Source organism: Haliotis rufescens, unplaced genomic scaffold, assembly GCF_023055435.1.
Source record: "Haliotis rufescens isolate VD_foot unplaced genomic scaffold, xgHalRufe1.0.p SCAF_3, whole genome shotgun sequence".
NCBI classification, from domain to species: Eukaryota; Metazoa; Mollusca; class Gastropoda; order Lepetellida; family Haliotidae; genus Haliotis; species Haliotis rufescens.
The window spans coordinates 40,437,033-40,464,712 of NW_025964001.1; the positions used below are offsets into that span (position 1 = coordinate 40,437,033).

Sequence of the window (27,680 nt, forward strand, 5' to 3'; positions counted from 1 at the left end):
TCTGAGCCTTGTGGGAGAAATCTCTATATCGTCTTGTTAGATCAGCAGATCAGAGAGTTAAACGTTAATGTGCAACCTTCCAACATCAGAGCAGTGATGTAAGCGCTCGTAAAATATTCCATAATCCTCGTTGGCAGGATCGATAAACCATGGCATATTTTCAAATCTTTCTGATCCATGTGAAAAACATTTCTTCTTTCATTGTTTTAATTGAATAAAGCGGGTCAGCTTGTAGAAATGGAAACGCCCATGTGACGCACTGGAAAAGTCCCCACGGGGCTGAGACACCATTACTCCCCACGTTGTGAGTAGTCTAGTGAAAACACATATACCGTATTTACTCAATTAGATGATGGTACCGAATACATGTCGGCCTCTAATTGACGCCAGGTCATATGCTGCACAGCAAAGAAATAGAAGCCCGGCATCTATTAGACGCTGGGTATCCAATGCGATTCCTGCAAATGTAGCTTTTGCATGACTGTAGAATTTGGGATTCGGTGAGACTAAAGCCACCCTGACACTTGCATGATTTTTGTCGTCAATTTTCGTGCCATGTGCGTGAACCATGCGTGAACACTGTACGAACTCGGCGCGAACACTGCCGACGGTGCGTGTCAATGCGTGCCATGGGAATCCACTTCACGCTCTGACACGCCATGCCACGCATGGGTCATGAACTGTCCACGTTGTGGGCGCGCCTGTTCGCGCCGCGTTCACGCATTCGAGCGTGTCGCGGAGTGATCGTGCGGTCGTTAGGGTGTTGTCACGAGTTGTTCACGTAATCATGGAACGCCCAGCTCACGCATAGGTCGCGCACGTCACGAACCATTCGCGCAATGCACGAACTGCTCACGAAGTGTTTACGCATTGTTCGCGCGTAGTTCCCGACCAATAAGCGACGACGGCGATCGCGTCAGTGCGTATGTAAGCGGGTCCTGGTCAATCTGCAACTTGCCAGCAAACGGACAACATGCCTTACAAGGAGAAAGTCCGTAGAAGAAGGGTAAGGCCAGTCCAGAAAAGACAGGAAGAGGACAGACCAGAGACAGAGAAAGAGACAGAGATTGCAGACAAGGAGCGGGATCTTTCTCCTCCTTCCTCCTGCTCAAGTGTGGATGTTGTTCCCGAGACACAACTTAAAGTTTTTACAGAGACATAAATAGAACTGTCAAGTGAAGAAGAGCCCACAGTTAAACAGAAGAAGAGAATCAGAGTGTCCAAGGAAGAAATTCCTGAGTATAAGTGGACAGATGAGGGTACCATGAAATTAGCAGAATATGTAAAAGACTACCAACAGTTGTATGACAAGAGACAGAAGGACTGGCTCAATGGGGCACCACCCTCTGCCCCAACATCAACATACAAGAACTTATACCAAAAGCATCTGCAACTGCCATGAGTACAATGCTGTGGAAGCCCTTGTAATTATAATAGAGGGAGCCTGCTTTGGGTGGCTTCTTCATAGCAACTTGCTTGCCGTCCAGGGCCCCTAGACACTTGTGGTAGTTCCATCTGGAGCTGAACATCTCAGCAACCTCCTTCCACTCTTCTTGAGTTTTGGGGCAGCTGAGCACTTCGTCCTTGTAGACCTCAATAATGGCTTTGCACACCTCTGGTAAGAACTTGCAGGCTGTACTTGCTTCAACTCTGAAGCTGTAATGTGGACTTGGATAGGAATTTCCAGTGACTAGGAAGCGGAGGGTGGCAGCCAGCTTGAGTCCAACTTCAAGCGGTTCTCTCATGAATGTGTTCTCTTTCTTAAGGTGAGGGGTTAACTTCTCCACCATCTCTTGGAACAGGTCAGGGGTCATTCTCAGGTAATTCCTGTAGCCTCTGGGATCTTCCTTATGGAGTTCTGTCAATAGCTGATCATAATGTGCGAACTCATGTCTTCTAGCCAACCATTCCCTCACCCACACTGTCCTTGCTTTCCTTGTTCTAGTTAGGGATGTCTCTTCTTCTTTCTCATGCTCTTCCTCTTGCTCTTGCTGCCTTTTCTCCTGCTCTTCAAGAAGTAATAGTCCTGCAGCTGCCAGATATAGACACCTTCTCTGTTCTGCAATAACAGTGTCTCTGGTATTCAGCATGTTGTATCGTCCACAGCGAGTCGAGGAATGAAGCGTCTCTTTTATTTGGAGTTTATATACATATGCCAATAGCGAGATTTGAAGCGCACCGCAAAGCGGGACAAAGCGTGACCAAAAATTGCCACGACGACTTCACGCATGCGCGAAGTCGTCGGGGCAATGCGTGGAGATGCGGGAAAACAGCGGGAACTTTGCGTGTCGTATGTGACACTGCGGGACATTGCGGTGCGGAAGACGTGAACAATGCGCGAACAATACTTAACCTATACGTAAACAAGTCGTGCCATTGCGTGTCAGTGCGTGCCAATGCGGCCCATTTTGGCCGTGCATTGCGTAGACATTGCGTAACTTATGCGTGTACAGTGCGCGAACAGGGCGCAAACGCGGCTTCACGCTCCGCTGCGTACCACCGAAATGGCACGCCTTGCCACGACGCATTGCGCGGCATTGCAGGGACAAAAATCGTGCAAGTTTCAGGCTGGCTTAAGTTGCTACTGTGCCAGGATTAAACAGAATAGATTTGCGTGAAGTTAATAGACGCCTAGGCGTATAATAGAGGAAATACGGTCTATAGTTGTTCATTTTAAGTTCAGTAAGTAAGAGTCAGTTCTTAATTTAACCATTTTACACACCAAGATACTATATAGTGTTCCGTATTCCCCCGCTAATACTGACGTTGTAGGTATCTCTGATGTAGGTTGGTAGCCCAGACTCAGTTTGGCGTTGTAGTTGGTGAAGACAGAGTTTTTGACATTGCAATTGATGTCTTCGGATCCATGACGCCTCCAAACGCAACACTGTTGTAATAATGCATTATAAAGAAGATCTTTCCACAAGGGAAGGCAGAACTTTCCTCATACATTTTTTTGTTTTGTTAAATATCACGGAATATATACATCACACAAAGACTCGATTTTCCACAGACCGCCGACATATAACTGGTTTATTGCTGATTGCGGCCTTATACAACAAACAAATCACATGCTGGTATCGAAAGCCGTGGTATCGAACAATGCCAACTCGTATTCAGCTGAACGGCGGTATTTAGCTAGACTTCATGGGTAGTTCCGTTGACATTAAGGTTGTCAGAACACTCATTTCCACCAAAGATTGTCAGTAATGGAATATAATTTTGATCGGGACTGTCCTCTGGGTTTATACAATTTGCAAACAGCACTTTAACCACGAAGAGCTATTTTGGCACCAACAGTGATCTTTCAGAATAACCGAAGTAGGTCAAGGTCAGCCAGGTCGAAGTTCGGAGTGGACAGATATTCTGTGTTGTTTAACGCCGCACCCAGCAATATTCCAATCATTAAGTTAATGTTAATGTGGCACTTTGGTAATGATTCCGTAGATGAACCAACCGAATACGGTTGTCTTGTTGACGTGACGTCACACGTGAACGACCGGCCTGTGGCAAATTATGGGTGTTGCCCTGCTGTAGATAACGTCTCTAAAGAGATTGGCATTGGGTAAGCGTTATTTACGGTTAAGCAAAAGTGTTTTTATGATTACGCGATTAGCTAAAAAAACATTGCGTGCTGTTCACATTAAAATAACAACTGTGTGAGTATCATGCTCTCCAAAAATCCACAAACATCCAAATTGTGCATCTTGCAAGAACATGCACGTGAATCACGACCTCAAAGTCGAGGAGATGCCTTCATGAATATGTATTGCAAGATGCATTAGTTAATTTCAGAATAAATGTGTATATCCCTCCAACTGACCTTGGGGAAATCATTTCATGTGGTCAAAGGTTAAGGTCACGTCAACATTGCCCACCAAAATGTTTCTGATTACCTTCACTGGGATTGAGCCCTACTTTGAAACGGGTTTTTGTACTGATCAAAGTTCAAAGTGAAACATTGTTCGATAACCACAGCACAAACCACGCGTCAGTTCAAAGGACAAATAAGTCAACAGTACCCTATGCCTATCTAAGTATTGACTTCTGAGGATCTGCTGATCTACCACCAAGATCCCGTTAGTCGCCTCTTGTGACAAGCATAGTCGCCTGCTACGTCAAGCTTGGGTTGCTGAAGACCTGGATCTCCACCGGCCCCGCCGGTATTAAGAAACAAACAACAAAACATTCATTTTAACTCTTCTTTCGAAGATGGGTACATGGAAAATAATTATTTTAATACACAGAATATGAACTTTTAACCCACTCTGACAACAGTAATAGAACTATAACTGTAGATATGGTGTATGGATGACGGACGTTGCCGAGGGCGCCAGTCCTGCCAAGTACCCAAGTCCGTGTGTTCTGGGGGTGACAACCCCCCTTTTTGGAGATGTAAATAGAAATCTCCTATCAACCATGATAACATTGTTTGATTTGGTTGTTGAATAACTATATCGTGTTTCTGGCTTTTTAGGTGCACCCCACCCCCACCGAAACGCCCTCCACCAAACACACAAGTGGACCCCCCACCCTTTTTTTAAATCCCTGTCCGCCCGGAGAGCGGAAGGTCCGGGGTTCGATCACCGGCCGCGTCATACCAAAAGACGTTAAAAGATGGTACTTGTTGTTACCCTGTCTGGCGCTCGACATTAAGGGGCTAAAACAAGGACTGGTCGGCTCGGAGTCAGTATACTGTGTCTGAGTGGGGTATTCATGTTAAACTGCGGCATGGTATCTCAGTGAGCTAGCACTATAAATCGGCATCAGTCCGGACTAGTACAAGCAGCCACAGACACACACGTGCATGCACGTCGCTATATAAGTGCAATAATCTTGGACGCGACGTTAAACCCAATTTCACCTCACATCACTTAAATCCCGGATCCGCCCCTGTACCCAACCAGCGTAGTGTCATAAAGCTCGAATGCATGCCCATATATTACAATGTAAACACAGTTACCAATGGCAGTAAGAGGCTAAGTTGTAGAAGAACTGAAGGTTGTATCCTCAAGGCTAAAGTTGCAGTCCCGACCCTTGGGTCTCTGATGAAGATCTTGAACTTCTGCTGTGGTTTAGTTACACTTTTCCTTAGCTTCAGGATTTCACATGCCTCATTCTTATTTGACAAACATATTTCCTTATCCCTTCTATCCTTGACAAGGGTTAATTTGAACATGTTCTGGAAAATCTCTACATCCACAGTGAAGCCCTGATAGTGAAGACCTCTGACCGCCCAGTCAGTCGAGTTGGGGAGCAACCGTGGTCTTATGTCTAGATGGTGATTGCGATATCTGATTCCTGCATAACCAAATATGGCTGTCTGAAGAAGCCCCCCTGCGGCAGTGATGAAATTAACACAGCGGATTCCAGAAGGGTTTGATGCCGGCTTCTCGCTGAATATCTGGTAAAAATAAGAATGTTTGTCACATGCACCTCTAGTACATTCCAGTTGATTCAGAATTTGTTCAGTTCCACATGCCGATAAAAAGAGTTAGTTCAGGATCGAGAATATTCTTGGAAGTGAAGACTGAGCACACAATTTAATCCCCCTTCAGCCCCCTAAATAATATATTTTATATACTATATATATATATATATATATATATATACACACACACACACACACACACACACACACACACACACACACACACACACACACAAATGAGGTAAATGTTCACGCGGTCTAACGTGGACTTATATATTCATGTTCCAAAACGTTCTTTGTTCAGTATATGCACGAATATGTAACGTACTTTGAAAGGACCATTGATATTCCTAAACATCATCCGGAAGTCGTCTGCCGCCGCCTCCTTCTCATTCAGTTCCAGTCGGGTCAGTGAGTGCATGCTCCACGTGCCGGTGTCCGGACCTACACGATCGGTCAACTGACACAACACACAACAGATCAATCTATTTCTGATTAATTCAATGAAATTTGAAAAATCGTTTGACGCTTCTTATTGATTTTTACTTGTTTGATAGGAATAATGTTCACAATGCATGTGTGTGATGTCAGCTGTTTCGCCAGAAGTATAATGAGTTTAGCAACAACTAGTGAGTGTTTCATGAATAAACACAGTTCGAGTCTGCGGTACCAATGGACGAATTTGCGGAACGACCTTGACGCCTTGTGCTCAAACAATAGTCTGATGCCAATGCTACCATGTACCCGTATCTTATGTTTATGAGGCCTTAGGGAGCATCCATATTATTTCAGTGGGTGATGGATTTGGTTGGGGTTGTGGGGGTTGGGAGATTTTTTAAATGAACAGCTTGTTCAGAAATATGACCAAAATGAATAGCTTGTTGGCAGTGGTGAGAAATCCATAATAGTTTGTTTTGTGGAAAATACCCAAACGTCAACATTTTTGCTTTAATCTTGAAGATGAATAGATTTCTAGATGGTGCTTAGTAAATAAATAGTTTGTTGGGTACAGCTTGAAAAAAATAGATCATAAAAAATGCCCCCCATACAATTCAAAAGGATGTTCCCTTACGACCATGATGGGGACCGCATATATAGCGATGAATGTTCTGCCTGTCGAGAAAACAACAAATCAGTTTCTTGTTCCAACCTACTTTTTCATAGATGACGAGATCGTTCCTTCTCACGTTGCGTGGCATTGACATCAAGAGCGGGAAACCTAACAGCACCACGTCTGACTGTTTGATGCTCTCTGTATAACACACGAGGTCATACGTTACAATATGCCTATCGGGCCGCTATAGTTAAAAACCACGACCATGAGCACATCTGATCAAGATGTATTATTATTATTATTATTGTTATTATTATTCACCCTCTTCATCAAATGAAAATCAAACAAAATTGTCAGTTATGAGTTTTTGGCATTGTTTGTTTAACGCCACACTCCGCAACAGCCTACCTATTTGACAGCGGTGTGTAAATAGTCGAGTCTGGATCAGACAATCCAGTGATTGACATAATGATTATCTGGAATAAGATGACATTGTATCAACCAGACGATCCAGTGATTAAGCATCAATCTGTGCAGCTGGGATGTGATGACATGCATGAACCAAGTCAGCGTTCTTGATCACCCGGGGCGGTCGGGTAGCCTAGTGGTTTAAGCGTTCGCTCGTCACGCCGAAGACCCGGGTTCGATTCCCGACATGGGTACAATGTGTGAAGCCCATTTCTGGTGTCCCCCGCCGTGATATTGCTGGAATATTGCTAAAAGCGGCGTAAAACCATACTCACTCACTCACTCACTCTTGATCACCCGATCCCGTTAGTCGCCTCTTATGACAAGCATGGGTTTCTGAAAATCAATTGACGAGGGATTAATTATAATATAGGATATTTGTATTACCATTGAGAGCAAATCCCTCGAACTGAGGATGAAACTGTTTCTTCTCATCAAACAGAATCAACATGTTCTTGGCAATATGGGAGAATGTGTCTATTTCGCCTTGCTCTGTCTCACTGAGATACCTGCAGAGAAAAAGTACCGCATAACGTTTTACAGGGCAATGATGTAAGCGCTCGTAAAATATTCCACGAATATTCCGTTATTCGGTGTCCCGTACCCTTTGTTTGTTTTGTTTGTTATATGACGGCGGTCTGTAAATAAGCGAGTTTGGTCCCGACAATCCAGAGATTGACATCATGAGCACCGATCTAACGCAATTGGTATACGATGACATGCATCAATCAAGTCAGCGAGCCTGACCCTGACCAAATCCCGTTAGTCGCCTTTTACGACATTTTAATCAGGATCTTCACGGGTCCTATTCTGTACCGGGAGGCTAAACACACTCATCAGCCTCGGTCCCATAATCATTACTATTAAAGTCAAAACCATCATTATCATAACCCAAATACAATAAACTAAGTTTATAACGAACACGCTTGTAAGGAACTGACGGATATAACGAACTGTTGTTTTATTTCGTCACGGCCATTTTCTGTATATATGTTGTACATATGCTTATAACGAACTTCAGTTATAATGAACTAGAATAACCAGCCCCCCTGAGTTCGTTATAACCGTAGTATACTGTACATAGTGATTATTCCTTATTCAGGATATTTACCATCCCAAAACATACAAGCGTGATAACCTCTTTAGCATAATGCCATTCCTAAATTCTATCGTCAAAGATAAACTCTTACAAACGGTACCTTCACATTGTATGTTTTCCTGGAGTTTGTTCATTATTATATTACGCCACAAGCTCGGTGAATAGTTAGTCGGACAGTGAAAACGGGAAATAATGTTCCAACTTACACTTGTTTTGAAAATGTGGCTTGATTACCATATAGGCAAAACAACAATGGCCTACACATAATTGCTCAAGGCATATTGTTAGAGCACAACAAAATCTTTGTCATTGGTCGATTATCGCCGCAATCTTTAGCCCGCTAGAGTAACTGCCCTTTATCAAAGGAACCAACTTCAGACTGAAACTTCACGTTTTTTAGAGCCTCGCCATATTAAATACGTACAACATTACGAAATGCAGTCAGATGTCCCAAACAGCGACAAAATGAACAAAGTAGAAATTCGGACATATGTTGGCAAAATCAAATGATTAGGTCTACAAGCACAGGTATGGAAACGGATATCCCTGCCGTCCTCGCGATTCTCCAATGCTGCCAACACTTTTAAAGGCCCCACTTTTATCATGACGTCAGACCGTCCCTGTTGGAATGTGTATCACCGTGGCGTCAACGTACGGGTTGTAGGTGTCTCTGATATAGGCTGGCAGCTCCAGACTCAGTTTGGCGTTGTAGTTTGTGAAGACAGAGTTGTTGACGTTGTAGTGGTACTCGTCGGGTCCCATGACGCCTATAAGCACAACGCTACATTAATGAAGTGTACACTAGTCGGGTATGGATAGGGCGTGGGGAATGGATTACGACCAGTTTTGACCTGTGCCTTGTCAGTTTAACCTGCATCCACAGACTTTGTTTTTAACGAAAGGGAAGTGGTCATCATACTCGTATCATGATTCCCCCTAAAGGTTACGGAGCAGACTTGACTCGAAAGTGCAATTGACCTTTGATTCAGCTGACACTGGCCTTGACCTGCGCATATATACTTGTCATTACTTCATTATTTTAATCCCCCCCCCCGAGAACTTGACTTTGTCCTGAACCATTTAATTTGTTATTTTAAGCTGCAGAAGTATTTGCATGTAGAATTTTTGAAAGGGCAACTTCCAGTTTCATCACTGTGGCTTGTAAACAGTCCTTTGATTTTTGTCATATGCCTCGCATTGTAGGAAATATAACTATATGCCCCTTTCTTGCAGACAGGTGTCCAAAGAATACATTTAGTGTTTATATTTATTTTAATAATAACTGAACACCTGCTGATGTTGGAAAATATAATTGAGCCAATCCATTAAAAAAACGCTGATCTCAAACCAAAATGGTTGGTCACTAACGTTGCAGTTTAAGTTTATAACGAATCCCATTAAAGGGAGCTGTGGTCCATGTTCCCGTGCCAATTTTCTTCTTTAATAGTACCAGATATTGTATTAGATTCGTTGTTGGAAACTGAAACATTATTTCACATTTTCATTATTGTTTGATTGATTCGAACCAAAATAGTTCGCCAAAATGGTTGAACTGCCAAATAGACCGAACTTAATAAACGTTAATTTAGTTCCAACCGACGAATGCATACGTGACAGAGTTTCATAGTATTAGTTCAAACGATTCGTGGGACAGGAACCTAGAGGAATGGAGAAAGTACCTGGGCTGAGTCCCATGAAGGGGTTGAGCGGGTCCCGACTGAGGGGAATCGAAGACAGGATGTAGTAGAGACCGGCGTTAAGACTCAAAGCTACATCCTGGTTCCCGTTCACCTCCAGATGACCTTCCTCCCACACCTTGCGCCAGGCCTGAAATGATTTTTTGGTTGTTTTTTTTCCCTTTTCAGAAATGATGATATGAACTGTAACACTTAAACACATGTTGGTGTATTGTTGCGACGGTTCACTGAAAGTGCATAATATACACATGTCTTCCTGATGCACTGCCCGTTGTTCTCATCTCAAAGAATAGCATATCCGTGACGGAAGAAGGCAAAGGCTTAATTCACACTGAAATCTAACTTCCGATTACTTGTGTTCTTAGCTAATACGTTCAAAGCTAATTTGCGGTATATCATGACCCCTTGAGAAGTTCTTGAAGTTCTTGAAGAAAATCTTTTGAATCTGATTCATATTAGCTTTTAGAGTGAACTTGATGAACTGACTGATTCACCCAATATTCGAAAACTAAACTGATTCACGTGTCGTCTTTCGACAACGCGTATATTCCAGCGATGGGTGGATCTTGAAATTACCCTTTACTGAATACTAGTACCTGTTAAGACGATACATTTAATCAAACACTAAGATCCATTGGTCGTACGTACACACAAAGAAACTACAACAAACATGCCGCATAGATTTTACCTATATTTCTTGAACATTTAATATAAATGTTTAATAAAGTGAACAAGGTCACTAAGTCATCGATCCTTGGGAATGCCGGGAACGGAAAAGGTATTTTGTACTGAATTCACAGGGATTTCAAATCGTGTGTTTACAATTTGACTGCGTGTCACCGTAGTCAGACTGCGCGAACAACTCTACAGACTATCAGCTTCTGGCTTTGCTTGGCTGGTCTCGATGCCTTACAGCCTACGCCGACATTACTGAACTATTGCTGACGACAGCCGAAAACAATATTAACTCAATCGTAAGTGAATCACCAGAGGACCAATAGATCAAGCTCCTTCCCAGTGCGTGACACCTTCGTTACACTCTCGGTAACATCGCTGCCACCAGTGTGGGCGCGGCCAGTACAAGAATCTTGAAATTTGCCCTCTAACCCCATATGTAGTAACGTTTATACTTTTGTTTATGTCTTTGGGAATGCCATCATATTTTATTTTGAAAAGGTTTACGACTGACCATGTTTTCCAGATGAATTTACTTTGTTGTTTTAATAATCAGATTGATTCGAGATTGCAGACTAACGGAAAATCAACCAACCATTCTTACTATTAAAGATGATACTTTTAGTGAAATAGAAATTCAAATTGACAAACAAATTTATCAGCGGTAAGTGTATTCGGCGTCACGACAGTCGTCACTTGTTTGTAAACATAACGGTCATTGGTTACGAGTTGAACTCCAAGCCTGGTTGGGGCCACCTATCACAGTGGGGAGTTTTGACTTGTGGCAACGATAGTATAGAGAGCTCCGCGAACGGACTTTCGCTGTGAGGAGCTTGCCAAAAGATGTTTCAAGGGAGGTAAGTAAGAGGCTTATTGGCCATACGTTCATGCAAGACGCTAGAAGACATACATTTAGGTCACATTCTGATGTTGATCTAAGTGGATGAAGAATAACCGAAACGTCAAGTCGGGAGATGGCCTACCTCAGCGTGGGTGACCAGCAAGGTGTCTGAAGACATGGCCATGGCGATGTTGTAGGCGTGGAGGGCGTCCTCAAGGTCGGTGCTGATGGCGGTTATGAACACCGACGACATGTTGGCATTGTCAGGCTTCAGGACAAGGAGATCTGGCACGTGCGTCCAGAACTGGAATACTCTGGTTCTTTGACCTTCGTCAACTTCCGGTATTTTCGTCCTTGCCATGTACTCCCTGAAGTGTTGAATAACGTTAAGCCGAACATGGTAAATTTAAAATCCGTTCATATCGGATATATTTGTCACATGGATATCAACTTGAGGTATGCATATGACACAATGGAATGCAGTATAATGTAGTGTGTCCTACATAAAATGCTTAGCATCAATATAGCTTGCATGAATGCGTTAATTGAGTTTTACGTATAGGATAAAACACGCCCCCGAGGTTTTGGTTGAAAATGTAAAACCTAGAGCGAGGAAAAGTTTTCCCGAGCTCAAGGTTTTACATTTTCAACCAAAAACGAGGAGGCGTGTTTTATCCAACTTATGAACGGTCTGAATGCAAGAAACACCAGAAAAACTAAGAAAACATCGACATACCTTAATGTGAAACAATACAGTTCAACGCGGTACAAATGAAATTCGCTCAAAGCGTGCGAGAGAAAAAAACGTGCAACATGGACTAGCTGGAGTGATGACATGATAAATTTAACGACTTAAGATCACCTGCCTCCGCAGCTCAGTGGGAAAACAGTGGGTTACAAAACTTAACACGATATGTGAGGTTGCTGTGTTCGATTACCAGACCATGCCAGCTGTGGGTGTGATCTGTGATTTGTCTTCTCTTATATTGCTAAATACTATTTCACTCACTCACTTTTCGGTGTCCCTCACCTTCTGTCACTGCCACGAGTTATATTAGGGATGCTCCTGGTGAGATCGTTACTATCTTCACCACGGTTTATGGTCAAGTTGAGAGTAATCACCCCTTGGCGACGTCTAGTCATAGTAACAATGGTGACAAGCAGCCTAGTCATCGTTCTGTGGGCAAAATACTGTATGGCGATGTCTGCATCGTCTCTTTTGATAGTCTGTGTGAAAATACCTGTGGAGAAAATCAGGATAACATCAGGATAACACTGAATAGGAGGTCGAAACATACTTTTTGAAATAGTTGCCCAAACCAGAAGTGATGAGTGAGTGAGTGAGTTGGGTTTAACGCCGCTTTTAACAATATTCCAGTTATATCGTGGCGTGTCAGCTTAATGTGGAAGGAAAGCCCGAAATGATGCAGGTCTCAGACGTTTACAACTTCGGTGAAACCCACGAAAACGGGTATGGTGCTGACAAACCTAGAAACATAACCGGGGCGAACCGGGATTCGAACCCACAATCATAGGTTTCTGGCGTACCCAAGGGACGCAACTGTGCACAGCGAACCGCGGCGCCTTAGACGCCTTGGCCACCCGTGCCCCCCAGAAGTGATGAATTGTAAACCTATTGAATGCTTTCTTTTGACAGCTAATCTTATTATTTATTCATTCAATGGTAAAAATTATAAGTATTGGAACGATATACACAACAAAGCTACATCCAACACACATCAGGGGCGGATGATTGTCGAGCTTTGATGTTTAATATTCACTTAAGTTAGTGTACTACTGCCAACTAGCAATTATTCTTTTTGGACCTATGACATCAAGTACTTAGTTTGGCGTGAATGCGTAAAAACAAGGAAATTTGTTCGTGATGTAAACTATATTTTCTTTGTTCAAAGACTTACACATGTAAAAATATGTATCGCTTCTTGAAAATCTCTTCAACGTCATTTTGACGTTTTCCTTATCCGTACATATGGTGTTACAAGATAAAACATGCAATTGTTGAAAAGAACAAGGATTATAATCATTTGAATAAACACATCCGACAGTTTTCAAAACGATTTTCTGAAGGTTCGATCATTCTTTACATTATCTAGGCCCAAAAGCTTCATTATCATTTCATCACGTTTTACTAAATAAGATAGGTCTAAATATCCTTATTTCACAACTATACAAATATCGTGAATTTATGCAATTCATTGATGTAAAAGGCCAGTGTCGTTACATCCCTGCCACGAAGGGGCGGTCGGCTAGCCTAGTGGTTAAAGCGTTCGCTCGTTTAGCCGAAGACCGCCGTGATATTGCTGGAATATTGGTAAATACGACGTAAAACCATACTCACTCACCCCCTACCACGTTTTTGTGTACCTCTGAGCATGTCAAGTGAATAATGGCGTGACGAGTTGTGTCCCCTGTCAATGGCGTCAATGGATGACGTAGCGGGTATTCTAGCCCTGTGACTGTCGCTCCTCCTGCCGTTGAAGACGCCGTTCATGTATATAGTGTCACTGAGGACGTTGGTGGCGATATGTCCGTTTCCGATGGCAGGCCGGAATCTGTCGTCCTGAGGAAAACTATTACGACAGTAAATAAAGGTCTTTATCTATGCCGTAACTACCAACGCAATTCGGCTTTGTTTCATATTCAATAGGAAAATAATTATAGAGCTATGCAATTTGTGGTAAAACAATTTGTATAATGCATTCACATTGGTATTTTAAAAACAAGTCAGTGAGTATTGTTTTACACCGTTTTTAGCAATATCCCAGCAATATCATGGGAGGACACCAAACATAAGCTTCACACAGTGTACCCACGGATTCATCCAGTTTGGATATCGGTTGCTCGAGTCATACCTCAATGAACCGAAAAAATACAGTCAATCTTAAATAACCCATGCTTGCCCTAAAAGGTGGCCATGCTTGTCGTAAGAGGCGACTAACGGGATCGGGTGGTCAGATTCGCTGACTTGGTTGATGCATGTCGATCTCAATTGCGTGAATCGATGCTCACTGCTGTCATTCACTGGATTGTCTGGTCCACACTCGATTATTTACAGACCGCCGTCATATAGCTGGAATATTGCTGAGTGCGGCGTTAAACTACAAACCAACAACAATAATTAATAAATGTATAGATTCGTGTTATATAATATAAAATGTCAATACAAGAGTCTGTAAATAATCGAGTCCAGACAATCCAGTTATTGATATAAGGAGCATCGATCCACGCATTTGGGATACGATGACATGCACCAAGCATGTCAACGATCCTGACCACCCGATCCCGTTAGTCGCCGCTACGACAAGCATGGTCGACTTTTACGACAAGCGGTTGCTGAAGACCTATTCTACCCCGGACCTTCACGGGTACAATTTTGACGGGATCAGTGGGGATAATGACGAGATTATTACGTGATTATTTTACCTAACACATGTGATAAATGGACGCTCTTGCCTCGAGAAGATGGTATCCCCGCTGGGCAATCAACATGGTTCAGTTTCTATCAACTGAATTTTCATCCTGTCCGTATCATTTAGGAAAAAAAGGGAATGTGATAAGCCATGGATTTGCAACCTGACACGCGTTTCGACAAATTAGTTCCACACACACACACACACACACACACACACACACACACACACACACACACACACACACACACACACACACACACACACACACACCACAAACACACAATATCTACGTACATACCCGTGGGTACAGTGTATACCGCTAAACATTCTGATATCAGTGACATATTTATTGAAGGCATCCTTGCTTCACGACAATTTCACTATCATTAGGTTTCATACTCATCTGTTTCCAGAATATGATCTTGAGGGTTCAGGCAAAATGCTTCATGGGACACCCAGGCAAGGATCAACATCCACACCACACAGGCAGACATCTTGGCTGTGTTCATGCTCTGACCAACAAGCTCTGACCAGAGATAACGGCACAAGCTCTGACCAGAGATAACGGCATAACAACACAACTATTTGAACTCTGCAGCTAGGTGAGTGACCGGCAGGTGTGTGTGTGTGTGTGTTTGGGGGGGGGGGGGGGGGGGGGGGATTTGCTACAAGGCACATACAGGCACACACAGCGACTCACAAAGACAGACAGATACGGTCTCTGCTTCAATACATACAATGACACAAATCCAACACTTTATTGACTTGTCAGTGAACATTTTCGCTTTTTTAGGTAAAACATGAGGTAAATTATTTTTTGCATTTATTTATCATCCAGCAGTGGAATTCGAAGGCTAAGTGTTTAAAAATATATACTGGTGGATGGAAGATTGGACGTAGCAAGCACAGACAAACACACGCACGCACGCACGCACGCACGCACGCACGCACACGCTCACACACACACACACATATAAAAAAAAATAGCCGTTTGGGTTGTACCTGTGATTGCAAGGCAACGTCAATGCCTTGCACCTTCGGAATGTCAGCCCCACACACAATGATCGTTAGGGAATCGGCCATTTAACAGTCAACAAGTGTCCTTGGACCAAATGCAGTACCAAACAAAAGTTTTGCAGAGCATTGTAGCTTGAGCTATCACTAATGGCCAAATAAATTATCCAAGGTAATGAGAATGAAAATCACAAACACACGTGGAGGGGTTATCAGTTTTCGGGTTTTATTATCAGACTGTATTGTCAATTAATTGAGCCAGGAAACTCCAGCAGCGCAAAGACCTCTTCCACGTCGAGCCTGGTAAGCTATCACTCGGTTAAGTCCGAGATAGATATCGAAGTTCGGTGGGTTGTTCCGAATGTCTGGTTGGCCATTCAAAGCGAAGAGATCGGTTCCGACTGTCGCGTTATACACTTGCTCCAAGTTGCTCCACACAACGATACCATCGGCGATGATGATGGAGACTTCGGTAAGGAGGAAGTTTCGAACAATGCTTTTCACTCTAGGTCGACCTGTGTCGTAGTCGCTGCCCACGACAAAGAGGGAAGATCCACGCCCACTCACTTCGGCGTCCCGTCCTGTTCGCCGCCTAAAGTCGCCACCTGGTGAACACAATGTCACGCCATGTCAGTCAAAGGGAGTAATGCATCAACGGTTGATACCACTTGAAAAGAGGCAGCACCAACACTATCCTCGTACATTGAGGTGAGGTGAGGTGATATGGGGTTTAACGTCGCGTCCAAGATTATTGCACTTATATAGCGACGTGCATGCACGTGTATGTGTGTGTGTGGCTGCTTGTACTAGTCCGGACTGATGCCGATTTATAGTGCTAGCACACTGAGAAACCATGCCGCAGTTTAACATGAATACTCCATTCAGACACAGTATACTGACTCCGAGCCGACCAGTCCTTGTTTTAGCCCCTTAATGCCGAGCGCCAGACAGGGTAACAACAAGTACCATCTTTTAACGTCTTTTGGTATGACGCGGCTGGGGATCGCACCCCGGACCTTCCGCTCTCCGGGCGGACGCTCTACCATTAGACCACGAAGGCGGTCCTCGTACATTGAGGGTAACTGGGAGGTTGTTTATCATTACTTGTTAAAGAGTGAGTGTGGTATTGTTTCTTTTACCCACGTTAAATATCAATTTAAGTGTAAATATATTACTTTTGTCGTTACACAAACCAAACCGAAACAACTCTGTTTACGCATGAATATTGATATATGCCCAAACATGGGCATTGTTGACTTCTCTATGCATACGCATAAACAAAATGTTCCTGATATTGTGTGTGCAAACGTTACAGGAGCAACGCTCAATATCTTTATTTTAGAATTGATTCACCTAATGGTAATTGAATACTTTAGTACGCAGAACAACTGTAAGACAACATGAAAGGACAAACGGCGCTGCACTTTGAATCTTGGACCTACACTCGGTCACTCACACTGCCGGTATCCCCGCATCTTCCCGGGGCAAGCGTGTAAGCCTAGTTTCTACCCTTGCCACAACAAAGCCACTCTTCGTGGCTCGACCATGGCGCCACCTCGCGTAGATCACGAGTTGTGCCCCTTGGAATGAAAACGCGATATCCAATCAGATCGCTGTTCTTATCAAAGATGGCGACTACCGTAGGCGACGATCAAGTCGATCAGACAACGAAACTATTCGCAATTTCATCCCTGACACAAAAACATAGGCATTCTTTTGGGGGTTTAAAAGATGAAAATGACATATTCCAGCGGTAAATCACATTCATACGAAGGTGTACCAGTCGTGGATGTTGATTTTGTGAAACGTTCTCTGATTGGACCATCGGTTTGTGCGATAGTCCAGTCACATTTAGCACAGGAGAGTTGGCTTCATGTGGCAAGGGTTGAAACAAGACTTTGATAAGAAGGCTAGTGGACGCTCTTGCCTCGGGAAGATGGTATCCCCGCTGTGCAATCAACATAGTTCAATTTCTCAGCTGAATTTACATCCTGTTCGTACCATTTAGGAAAAAAGTGAAATCGGAGCGCTCGCGAAAGAAGTTCACATGAACTGTACGACCCTATACTGACAAAGCAAAAATCAGCTTGGATTGTGTGTTCGTGGCAGCTTCAAACGAAGGGCAGGGTCACATCAGTAAAAGAAAAGACAAACGTCATCTGCACAGCGTTTTACGAAGGACGTCAATAGGGAATGTTATAGTTCATATCTTGGATGTTTTGGCCCACAAAATCACAAGTCAGGCACACTCCCTCGGAGTTTTCGTCTACTTTAGGTCGGGAATGTTTAGTTTGAGTGATTTTAACGTGCAGTCGTGTACGTTCATTAACAACGACTTTCTTAAATTTGTCATGGAAAACGTGTCTTTGTAACTTGTTATTTCGTAGCTGTAGCGAGGTGTACTGGTTGTTATGAGCAGAATGTTCTACACCCCCGACCTTCGCTCCCATCTTGTACAAGTTCATTCAGATCGTTGAATCCCGTACAACCCTCTATTTACACATTTAACTCCAATGAGTAAATGTCTAGTGTATATGTGGAGTATGGTTTCACGTCAATTTTATCAATATTCCAGGGAAAGGAGAGGTACTCAAAGGAATCAACGCGGGTTTGGACCACGTTTCAGTTCTATTTCAATATCTAACAAATACTTTCTCAAAGTAAGCAGTCTATATGCAATATTTACCATATCCATTATTTGCCGCAGAGTCTCCTATGTCGACGCTCCATCCTCTCGGGGAACTAAACCACAGATAGATGAGAACAACGTTCTGTCTTGAAGGAGAATCCGGGGCGCCAAAATTCAGCTTAAGGACACCTCTCATTGCGCATGTGCCGGAGGAAACCAGCGGCGAGTGCCACGTGACGTCTGTCGTGTGCGTGATGTAACGTCCGGTTGTCAGGTCGACAAGAAAATCATATTCTGCAAGAAATGTCAATTTTATGATTCTGTTTTTTAAAAAATCAGTCTCATTCAATTTACAAAAGACAAAATGTAAAGGTCTTCTTAACCAATGTCGTAAAAATCAGATCTTAGTTCTCGCTGCCGAAAGGGCCGGAGGGGCGGTGGGGTAGCCTAGTGGTCTTCACATGGGTACAGTGATTGAAGCCCCTTTCTGGCGTCTCCCGCCGTGATATTGCTGGAATATTGCTAAAAGCGGCTTAAAACCATACTTTTACTCTCGCTGTATATTACAGGCCACGTCATAACGACCTTTCGCGAACTTATACCGACCAATGATATGACTTACAAGAAGCTGACATTAGCCATTTTGAAAGCAGCTTTCTCGAGCTATACAACATTAATTTAAAACAGGCAACTTCCATTCCCGACTAGGCTTTGGAAAATAGCGATGTTCGATAGAAGATGGTCAAGATTTTATGACAATATTTCCCACGACCTGTGGAATGTCTCTATCGTCTCAAAATGTTTGTCCCCTTAAAGCGTGAGGTAGACGATGATTTGCCGGTAGCAGTCGTACAGCCTGTAAACTGTCGTTCAGAATAACCCGTGTCAATCTTTTCGAGGTTGCATGATTAGAAGACACATTTAGACGGTCACTCACACGATCTGGTAAGCGACGCTCTCTAAGTTGGATTAAAGGTCGTTCTGACGTGACTACTAATCGGTAGCGAGAACTAAGATCTGACTTTCACGAGTATGGTTCTAGCCACACTCGCCACCACGCGCCCCTTTCAATAACGTGCATTTGGACTCGTCTCTCCAAATGACCATGTTATGTTAAAAAAACAGGACGAACCATTTGGGATGCGAGTATGACAGCATGTACATTGTCAAAGAATCAATTCTCAAAACTGTGCGTATTCAGGTATATTTTGAATATAAAAATATACCAAAGTGGCACAAGTACTATCAAAAGAGGTTGTAAATGGCCACCCTGCTCCGTAGAAACTAGTCATACAAACGTACACTCCAATGGCGCATGGTGTATATAAACAGTTGACTATTTGTTTGCTAGGCCCATTGGCCATAAGACGGACTCTAGTTGAAAAAAAAGCCTAGAGAGGGTCTTGTCTTGGAATAACACGAGGGGCCACGAGTGGGTTAAAATTGTGAAGATAATGCTTGGTGATTGTCTCATGACTACAGTAAATTGTATTTTTTAGTTCGGCACCATTATTTGCCATGTCGTGCATCTACATTCTTACACAGACTTGTGATGGAGGTACATGTGCTGATTCTTGCCTGTGAGTGAGTGAGGTTTAACGCCACTTTTAGCAATTGTCCAGTAAAATAACGGCGGGAGACACCAGATTTAGTACCCATGTGGGGAATCGAACCCGGGCTCTCAACATGACGAGCGAATGCTCTAACCGCTTGGCTACTACACCGTGCTTCTCGCTAGAGAAAGACTTGTATTTTGCGTTGATGGATTTGTACATATCGGTATTCGAAGTCAAATACGAAGACGCCCACAGTCTGTTACAATGCGACTCTATTGTGTGTTTTGAAACAAATTAATTTTTTTATAGCATCTTCTTTGAACAACAAGAGTAAGCCTGACCTGATACAACTTAGATTTTTCAAGTTGTATGTTTTGTGTTAAGATCGTTATGTTTTTGGGAGAGTAGCCACATAATTACAACCACACATGCTCACAACAATCGAAATACATGTAGCACGGGAAGTCCCTAGGGTGACTGGTCAAATTGTTCCATACGTAAAAATATCCTGAAACAGCAATCACCAGAACCAAAATGCTACACTTGTGGTTCTTATAATTTTAAATATATATATAAATTAGTAAAAGCTGCAACTAAGGTAACACGACATTGGAATATATTATTCCTGATAAAACAATAATTTCAGATACAATTTCTTCGACCATTGCATCAAAATTCTTTGATGTTGTATCACCGGTGGAGTACATTAATTATTTATTAATTATTAACTTTTGAATTGTTTTGAAGGAAAGTTAGAGAAAGTTCCACTTTGAAGCTGAACAACTTCAGTAGTCTTGTTATTATAAAATAATTTTGACTGTTCCAAAATCATGAAAGGTTCAATCTTGACATGCTTTAGGTCTTGTTTTTTAAACCATTTACTTATCCTATCGTGACCAGAATATCGAGATGCGTATCGTATCGTGACCTTCCTGTATCGTTGGAGCCCTACTGGAGAATTCTGCAATTCCTTCAACTCGAAATATCGTTTAATATTATGTGGCTTTATGTCCCATTAGAAACAAAACTGTCGAGCAACAGAAAGTATGCACTTGAAAATTGGATTTGACCCCAATATTACAAACGTTACCTGAACGATACCTGGCTGAAAACAGTCTTAAGGTAAGTAAAAAAAACCAACAACTTTGATACTCGTATCAAATCATTATGGAATAACCGCGTCTTCTTTGTTTCATTTTTAGCCACCATCAAACATGATGTATACTTTCTTTGGCCCGTACTTTATATCAGCGTTATGCATGATATCAACAACCAGCATCGAACGAATCCCGTGTAGATCCGGGGTAGAATAGGTCTTCAGCAACCCATGCTTGCCGTAAGAGGCGACTAATGGGATCGGGTGGTCAGGCTAGCTGACTTGGTTGAAGTCTGTCACCGTATCCGAATTGCGTGGATCGATGCTTATGATGTGAATCACTGGATTGTCTGGTCCAGACTCTATTATTTAAAGACCGCCGTCATATAGATGGAATATTGCTAAGTGCGGCGTTAAACAACAAACAAAACACTATCGAGCTACCTTTACCTTGAGGCTGAAGGTGGCTATTGAAGTCGGTAAGTCTGGAACTGAGGGTTGATATGTTGCCCATAGGAAAGATGTGGTATTCCTGTGATGAGCTCACACCCACGGCGGAGAAGGTGATGACGTATCTGACAAACAGGAAAGGCTCCATATTGAAGAGCAAGACGTTCAGGCAGTGGTGTTACCAACACACGTTTATATATAGTCTTAGTTCCAAAGAAAAATGCGTTGTCGACATCATCATAAGAAATACGACATTGCGACGGCGAAATACTTTATTAACGTGTCACGCTTTAAAATTACATCTTTAAAAGAATGATGTCATACTTTCACATAGTAAAGGTGGTGCAGACTGATTACATGGCGAAAGTGATGTCCAGTCGTATGGTTCATAGGACACCATAAGACAGTTACAATGTGTGATTTCCACACAGTAATTTTAAGTAGATCAGTTGTGAATGACATACAGTAATACTGGCTACAAGATGACAGGTAGCACACAAGCTAACTATCAATCGGTTACGTACAGACAAAGCAATTCGGGAGCAATTTGTCTGCTTCTTTGAAGCGCGGCCACACCTGCAGCTGACATAGTATTCGTAAATATACGCGTTACATGACAGGACACAACATTCAGGACATGACACGTGGAACTTGTATGGTCACATAATGCAATGTCAACTTACCTAGTTTTTTACCTTGTAATAGTGTGAAAATAGCACTGCGCAAGGTCTCTCTCTCTCTCTCTACTCTTATAATCATTCCCGTTCAAGAGAGAGAGAGAGAGAAAGAGAGAGAGAACTAGAGAGAGAGAGAGTGAGTGAGTGAGAGAGAGAGAGGGAGAGAGAGAGAGAGAGAGAGAGAGAGAGAGAGACCGCGCAGTTTACGATGTTTAACAATATCTCAGTCATACCCCGATACTAGTATTTAGCTCAATGGCCCTGGTGGTATTACATTTTTGCATGCTATTTTCACTACACAAACAAAAATGGAACAGACAATCCAGTGAGTAACATCATGAGCAGCGGTCCCCGCCTGGGTTGCCAGGTGCCTGAATATTCTTACCTGAAATCCCCAGGGGGAAGTACCCCAAAAAAGTATGTATGATTTTATCCCTACTATAACATGCTGACAAAATACTTAAAAATTTGTGTTGATTCGCAGATGCAAAATATGATTAATTTTACAATAGTTATGCAAACAAGTCAAACGAAAAATATAAATTACAATTCTAAATAATCGTATGAATGTCAGATATCTTGATGATTTAGGAACATTAACCTGCATGTAAAGGTCATCTTGGTCTGTGAAAAAGTCTTCGATATTCTTGTAGTGAGTGAGTGAGTTCAAAGTTAACGTCGCATCGGCATTATTTCAGTCAAACGTTTCAGGGATTTCGCGAAATATCCAGATACACAGTCTAACTGTAACATATACACAAGTGGATCTATATTTAAAAACAAATTAAGAATGTCAGGCCCAAATCCCAACCCCCGTCCCCTTTCAGAATATCAAATGATCGGTCCCCGAGAGTTTCAAAGGTTAAATCAGGCCTTCACCTGGTGTTTGCAGTTTACTCTCAACCGACAGTCGACAATACAGCCTAGCACTCGTTTCTGGAGTTGCTACATAGATTAAAATGACACTTTGTTGGTGCTTTATTAATGTGTATATTTATTCGTGCATTTATCAGGTATCCCGGTATGCTAGCGGCGAGTCAGGCGACTTTCATTGTGACAATGTCACACTGACATTGAAGAAAAATATATATGACTATGCAGGCCAGTCAAATGATCAGTTAATTGTCATTTATAAACGAAAAACAAAGTTGCTGTCAGGAAACAAATAGGAAAAGATATTATATGTTTCAATAAATTATCATAACATTATATTCACAATTGAATAATTGAAATGGTATATGGTCTTTTGATCATCATCATCGTCGTCGTCGTCGTCGTCGTTGTTGATGATGTTATTATATTATTATTAATTATTATTATTATAAATTATAATGTTCAGATTATAATTAAAAATGCAGCAAAGAGTGTTTGGGTGATCCTGGCACAGTCAGGCTGGTTAGGCTCATCATCAGCTGAGGGCCCTTGCCAGGAAGCGCTGCCTAGTCAAACCCACCCAGAACATTTCGGAGAATGTGAAGACTCCCCAACACTGCAGCCTTCTGCATTACCCAGATTGTCAGGAGGGCTGTATTCCTGGTAAGCAAACCCGGGTACTCTCCCAATGTCAGTCAACAGATTGGGAAGTACCAAACCTAAGGCACCAAGAACAATGGGGAGTCGGACAACTTGGTACTTGGGATGCAAGCGTGACATTTCGAAAGCGAGGTCCGCATATTTGCCATGTTTTTCCTCGATCTTGTCAATCACATTAATGTCAAAAGTGACAGAAAATTCAATGATATAAATGATTTCATTGGATTTATCAATAAGGACAAGATCAGGTTTGTTGGCCTGGATATGTCTGAGGTTGTATACGGGCATATTCCAAAGGATTTTGTATTTATCATTTTCCATGACGCCCTCTACATATTCAGGGTCGTACCATGGGTAGACCTCTGTGTCAAAACCACAAGCATGGCGAAGACGGTAATAACATGATCGAGCAATACCACCATGTCGTTTAAGATGCTGTGTTTGTGCCAAAACTGGGCATCCACTGACAATGTGTTGGACAGTCTCATTAAATTCATTACATAATCTTCATTTCATATTCACATTTTGATGCGAAATCACACATTGGCGGTTTCGAGTAGGAAGTGACTGGTCCTGAGCAGCAAACAGAAAGCCTTCTGTTTCACTTTTCAGGCCAGACGACTTCATCCAAGCGAAGGACTCTGCAGGTTTGCTGATCTTCTCAACACACTGCACACAAACTCGATGCAGCGGTCGTTCAGAAAGCCTGGGCCGATTTGATGTGGCACTTCGCGTGGTTGACACTCATTTCTGTACCGTCCAGCAGTACAGAACCATCAACAAAATCTACACCGACATTGAGATTATGTCTCACATCCTTGGCTCGTGGAATGCCTTGTTTTCATCATGAGTCTTGACATGCTTCACAAGAGGATCATCAGACAAATAAATGTGTGCAAAAGTGCACAAAACAATTCTATCATGAAGAACCTCCACATTAATCAAACCACGCCCTACCATCATAATTGGTAAATATAAGCGACTGAGGGAAGAACGAGGGTGGTGGGATCTATTGTCTGACATGATTCTTCGTGTGAGGGTGTCAATACCCTGAATTTCTTGTTTCGTCCAATCAACAACACCAAAAGAATACGAAAGGACGGACATAGCATACGTATTTGTGGTTTTGACTTCATTGTGAGCGTTCAGCTCTGAACTCCAGATCTTCTTTAGTCTACATTTGTACTCTGCCCGAAATTTGCTCTTGTTATTGGCATTCTGGAGTTTGTCCCTAATCTGCATCCCTAAGTACGTATAGGCCTGACCTTCCACAAAATGGTCAATAACTCCTCCTCCAAGTAAACTGACTGATCCCCCCTCTTCTACGTTGCCACGTTTCAAATGAAGAATGTTACATTTGTCGAGACCAAAGGACACGCCGATATCATTAGAAAAGGACTCGACAAGCAGAATCTGTTTTTTTTAGTGTAGATCCTTCATTGGCAATAAGTTCAAGGTCATCTATGTAAAGGAGGTGAATAAGGGGTGATAACCTACCTCTTTGCTGAGCAAAAAGCTTTAAGGATTTAGTGACAAACAGAAAAGCAAAGGGCTAAAGGAATCGCCCTGAAATATTCTTCTTCTAATAGAATTGGGTTCCGAAGTCACCACCTGCCCCTGCGAATACATCTCAAGTTGAGTTGACCAGCAATTCATTAAAGACTTGACTAAAACAAGTCAATACATTCCAGTGACCTCAAATCCAATCGTGTGGTACAGAATCATAAGCTTTTCTGTAGTCTATCCAACACAATGAGAGGTTATGGTGGTAAGTTTTAGCCTCTTCAAGGATCATATAATTATCATCATCATCATCATCATCATCATCATCATCATCATCATATTGTCATTTATTATTATTATTATTAATATATTTATTATTTATTATCGAATGGCGGGCGTTACGGGTAGGCCAGGACATGCTTATCCTTTTCGCGAACACCTGGTGTCATCACTGTTTTTCTCAGAAACATCTGGACTATGTTGGTAATGCCCGTGAACAATAACTGTCTTTCATCAATGTGTTGGATTGCTAAAGGCATTATGTCTAGCGTTCCATATTTGACTGATTGCCTAAATGATACATCTGTTGATATCTGTGCAACAGCTGGTCACCAGCTTCATGAATTTAATCTGTGTTTTCCGGATACTATTAACAATGACTACTTTTATATTGCCCAAGTACCTTCAGAACCAGAGAACTGTACTCCACGAGGCTTTCCTGGTGGTGGAACAGCATTACTCTGTAAGACACCCATGAAGTCTTTTATCAATGAAATCAACTTTGACTGTGACAGAATCCCTGGAATAGAACTGTACTTTAAACAGGATCACTCCCTGTACCTCTTTTTTTAATACTTGCCTCCTTCAAATCGCCATGAAGAACGTTATTCTTTTTATGTGGATAATCAAAAAGACATTTGTGATGCATATTCCTTGAAAGGCAGAGTAATAGTGATGGGAGATCTTAATGCCACTGGCTGTGGACCTAGGTACAATCCTGTTCTTAGCAGTCGTGATGAAGTGCTATCTGTCTCCTGTAAACATGCAATCTAATTGTGTTGGTCCAATATTTTTCGTTCAAGCTTATAATGGAGGTCCAGTCTCTGCTTTTGATTATATAATGACCTCAGAAGATCCTGAGGACTAGTGGCTACTGCTTGTGTGAGAGATGATAACCCATTCAACGGCTCTGATCACCATCCGGTTCTCTGTGCAGTTCCATATTCCATTCCGACAGATTACGACCAAGGGAATGTCTACACAAAATATTCATGGGATAAAGCACTAGAAAAAGGATCTATCCAGGACTATACATATGCAGTTTCACATCTTCTCTGGCCTATTCCTTGCCCCATGGCTGGATGTGTATATGATGTGCCACTGTGTGAGTACGGGAACAATGAGCGAGAACTTATGGTGTGACATTGTGTGTATTGACATCAGCGTTGAACTCCACAGCAAATCAGACTATGGTCTTGTAGCTTGTTGTCCTGTAAGCCATCTTTGGATACTGATGCAGATACCTGTCGTTCTTTCTCACGGACTCTAGGACTCTACCCCTTTCAATAGATGGACGGAATTTAATTAGAAAATGCATTGCCACAATGATGTATGGTGGTATTCTCTAACAATGTTATTATTATCATCTAATTATTGTTAATGCTATACCGTGTAACTCTCCTATGGAGGAATTAAAGTATATTCGGGCGTTGATCGATGCTCATGATATTAAGCACTGGATTGTCTGGACTTGAGTATTCACAGACCGCCGTCATATGGCTGGAATATTGCTAAGAGTTGCGTTAAACAACAAACCAAAAACTTTCATCCGAAAGTAGTTCCTACCTCAAATTAATCCGCGCGTCGTTATGCAGTCCCATGAACTTGTCATGTGTACGTGAGTATGGTCATTGATCAAGAGATACCGATACACGACGGACTGTGATTGTTCATTACCAACCATGTCTGACTGTTCTACGAACAAAGTAAGTTGATTGTCATTCGGTAACAACAAGCCAAATAGAAGTCTCACAAATATCTTTTAAGAAGGAAATGTTTGAGAATGAAATGTTTTATTTTCTTTCCTTTCCGTTTTCATAATTTTCTGGATTTGGCATAAATGTCCGTCCTTGGACAATTTTCTGATCATGAGTAACACCAGAATGACGATTTGAGATGCGCTTGAGGTTTGAAGAAAATGCTTTGCCTTATTTAGGTTTAGCAAATAAAATAATTTCACATATTGCTTAAACGTGTTTTCTTTACTTATTAGCAGCAGAATTTCTGCAATTGTACTCAGAAGGCGTAATTGAAAATTAATGTATCTTTTCAGTTTCAGCAAAAAAGAAATAAGTAAATGCGCTATCGTGTCGTTGAAAGTTTGTGGCGCATCTCTTGATTGCCTGGCTTGTGTACAGGAGTACTGCTTTGTCAGGCAACAAACGTATGCAAATTGTGTGGATGGCGGGTGCTACCAGATTGTTTCAGATTCTATATATTTCTTTTACCCACCATCGGTGGTAC

The 27,680-nt window shown here is 42.3% G+C and overlaps 2 protein-coding genes across 2 annotated transcripts; both read right to left on the minus strand.

Annotated features, from left to right (window-relative positions):
- Positions 1–4,874: 4,874 nt before the first annotated feature.
- On the minus strand, positions 4,875–15,235 carry LOC124124759 (protein-glucosylgalactosylhydroxylysine glucosidase-like). The gene is made up of 11 exons (XM_048403422.1): positions 15,099–15,235; positions 13,651–13,856; positions 12,296–12,506; positions 11,408–11,633; positions 9,711–9,879; positions 9,031–9,058; positions 8,708–8,833; positions 7,341–7,462; positions 6,586–6,683; positions 5,760–5,891; positions 4,875–5,404 (listed from the first exon to the last, which is right to left on the minus strand). The coding sequence occupies exons 1-11, from the start codon at positions 15,206–15,208 to the stop codon at positions 4,943–4,945; spliced, it is 1,890 nt and encodes a 629-aa protein (XP_048259379.1). The 5' UTR covers positions 15,209–15,235; the 3' UTR covers positions 4,875–4,942.
- Positions 15,236–15,925: 690 nt separating this feature from the next.
- LOC124125139 lies at positions 15,926–21,590 on the minus strand. The gene is made up of 3 exons (XM_048403799.1): positions 21,445–21,590; positions 18,400–18,636; positions 15,926–16,318 (listed from the first exon to the last, which is right to left on the minus strand). Exons 1-3 carry the CDS (start codon positions 21,506–21,508, stop codon positions 15,963–15,965), a joined length of 657 nt encoding a protein of 218 aa, XP_048259756.1. The 5' UTR covers positions 21,509–21,590; the 3' UTR covers positions 15,926–15,962.
- Between the last annotated feature and the right edge of the window lie 6,090 nt (positions 21,591–27,680).

Excerpts from the sequence above, each read along its gene's own strand:
- LOC124124759 (XM_048403422.1), bottom strand. The coding sequence starts at position 15,208 with ATGAACACAGCCAAGATGTCTGCCTGTGTGGTGTGGATGTTGATCCTT. Across the intron at positions 9,059-9,710 it reads TACTTTCTCCATTCCTCTAG|GTCAAGGCCAGTGTCAGCTG; the intron begins GTTCCTGTCCCA and ends ATATATGCGCAG. Across the intron at positions 8,834-9,030 it reads CAGTGTCAGCTGAATCAAAG|CGTTGTGCTTATAGGCGTCA; the intron begins GTCAATTGCACT and ends TCATTAATGTAG.
- LOC124125139 (XM_048403799.1), bottom strand. The coding sequence starts at position 21,508 with ATGGGCAACATATCAACCCTCAGTTCCAGACTTACCGACTTCAATAGC. Across the intron at positions 18,637-21,444 it reads TAGCCACCTTCAGCCTCAAG|AATATGATTTTCTTGTCGAC; the intron begins GTAAAGGTAGCT and ends CATTTCTTGCAG. Across the intron at positions 16,319-18,399 it reads TGCGGCAAATAATGGATATG|GTGGCGACTTTAGGCGGCGA; the intron begins GTAAATATTGCA and ends TGTGTTCACCAG.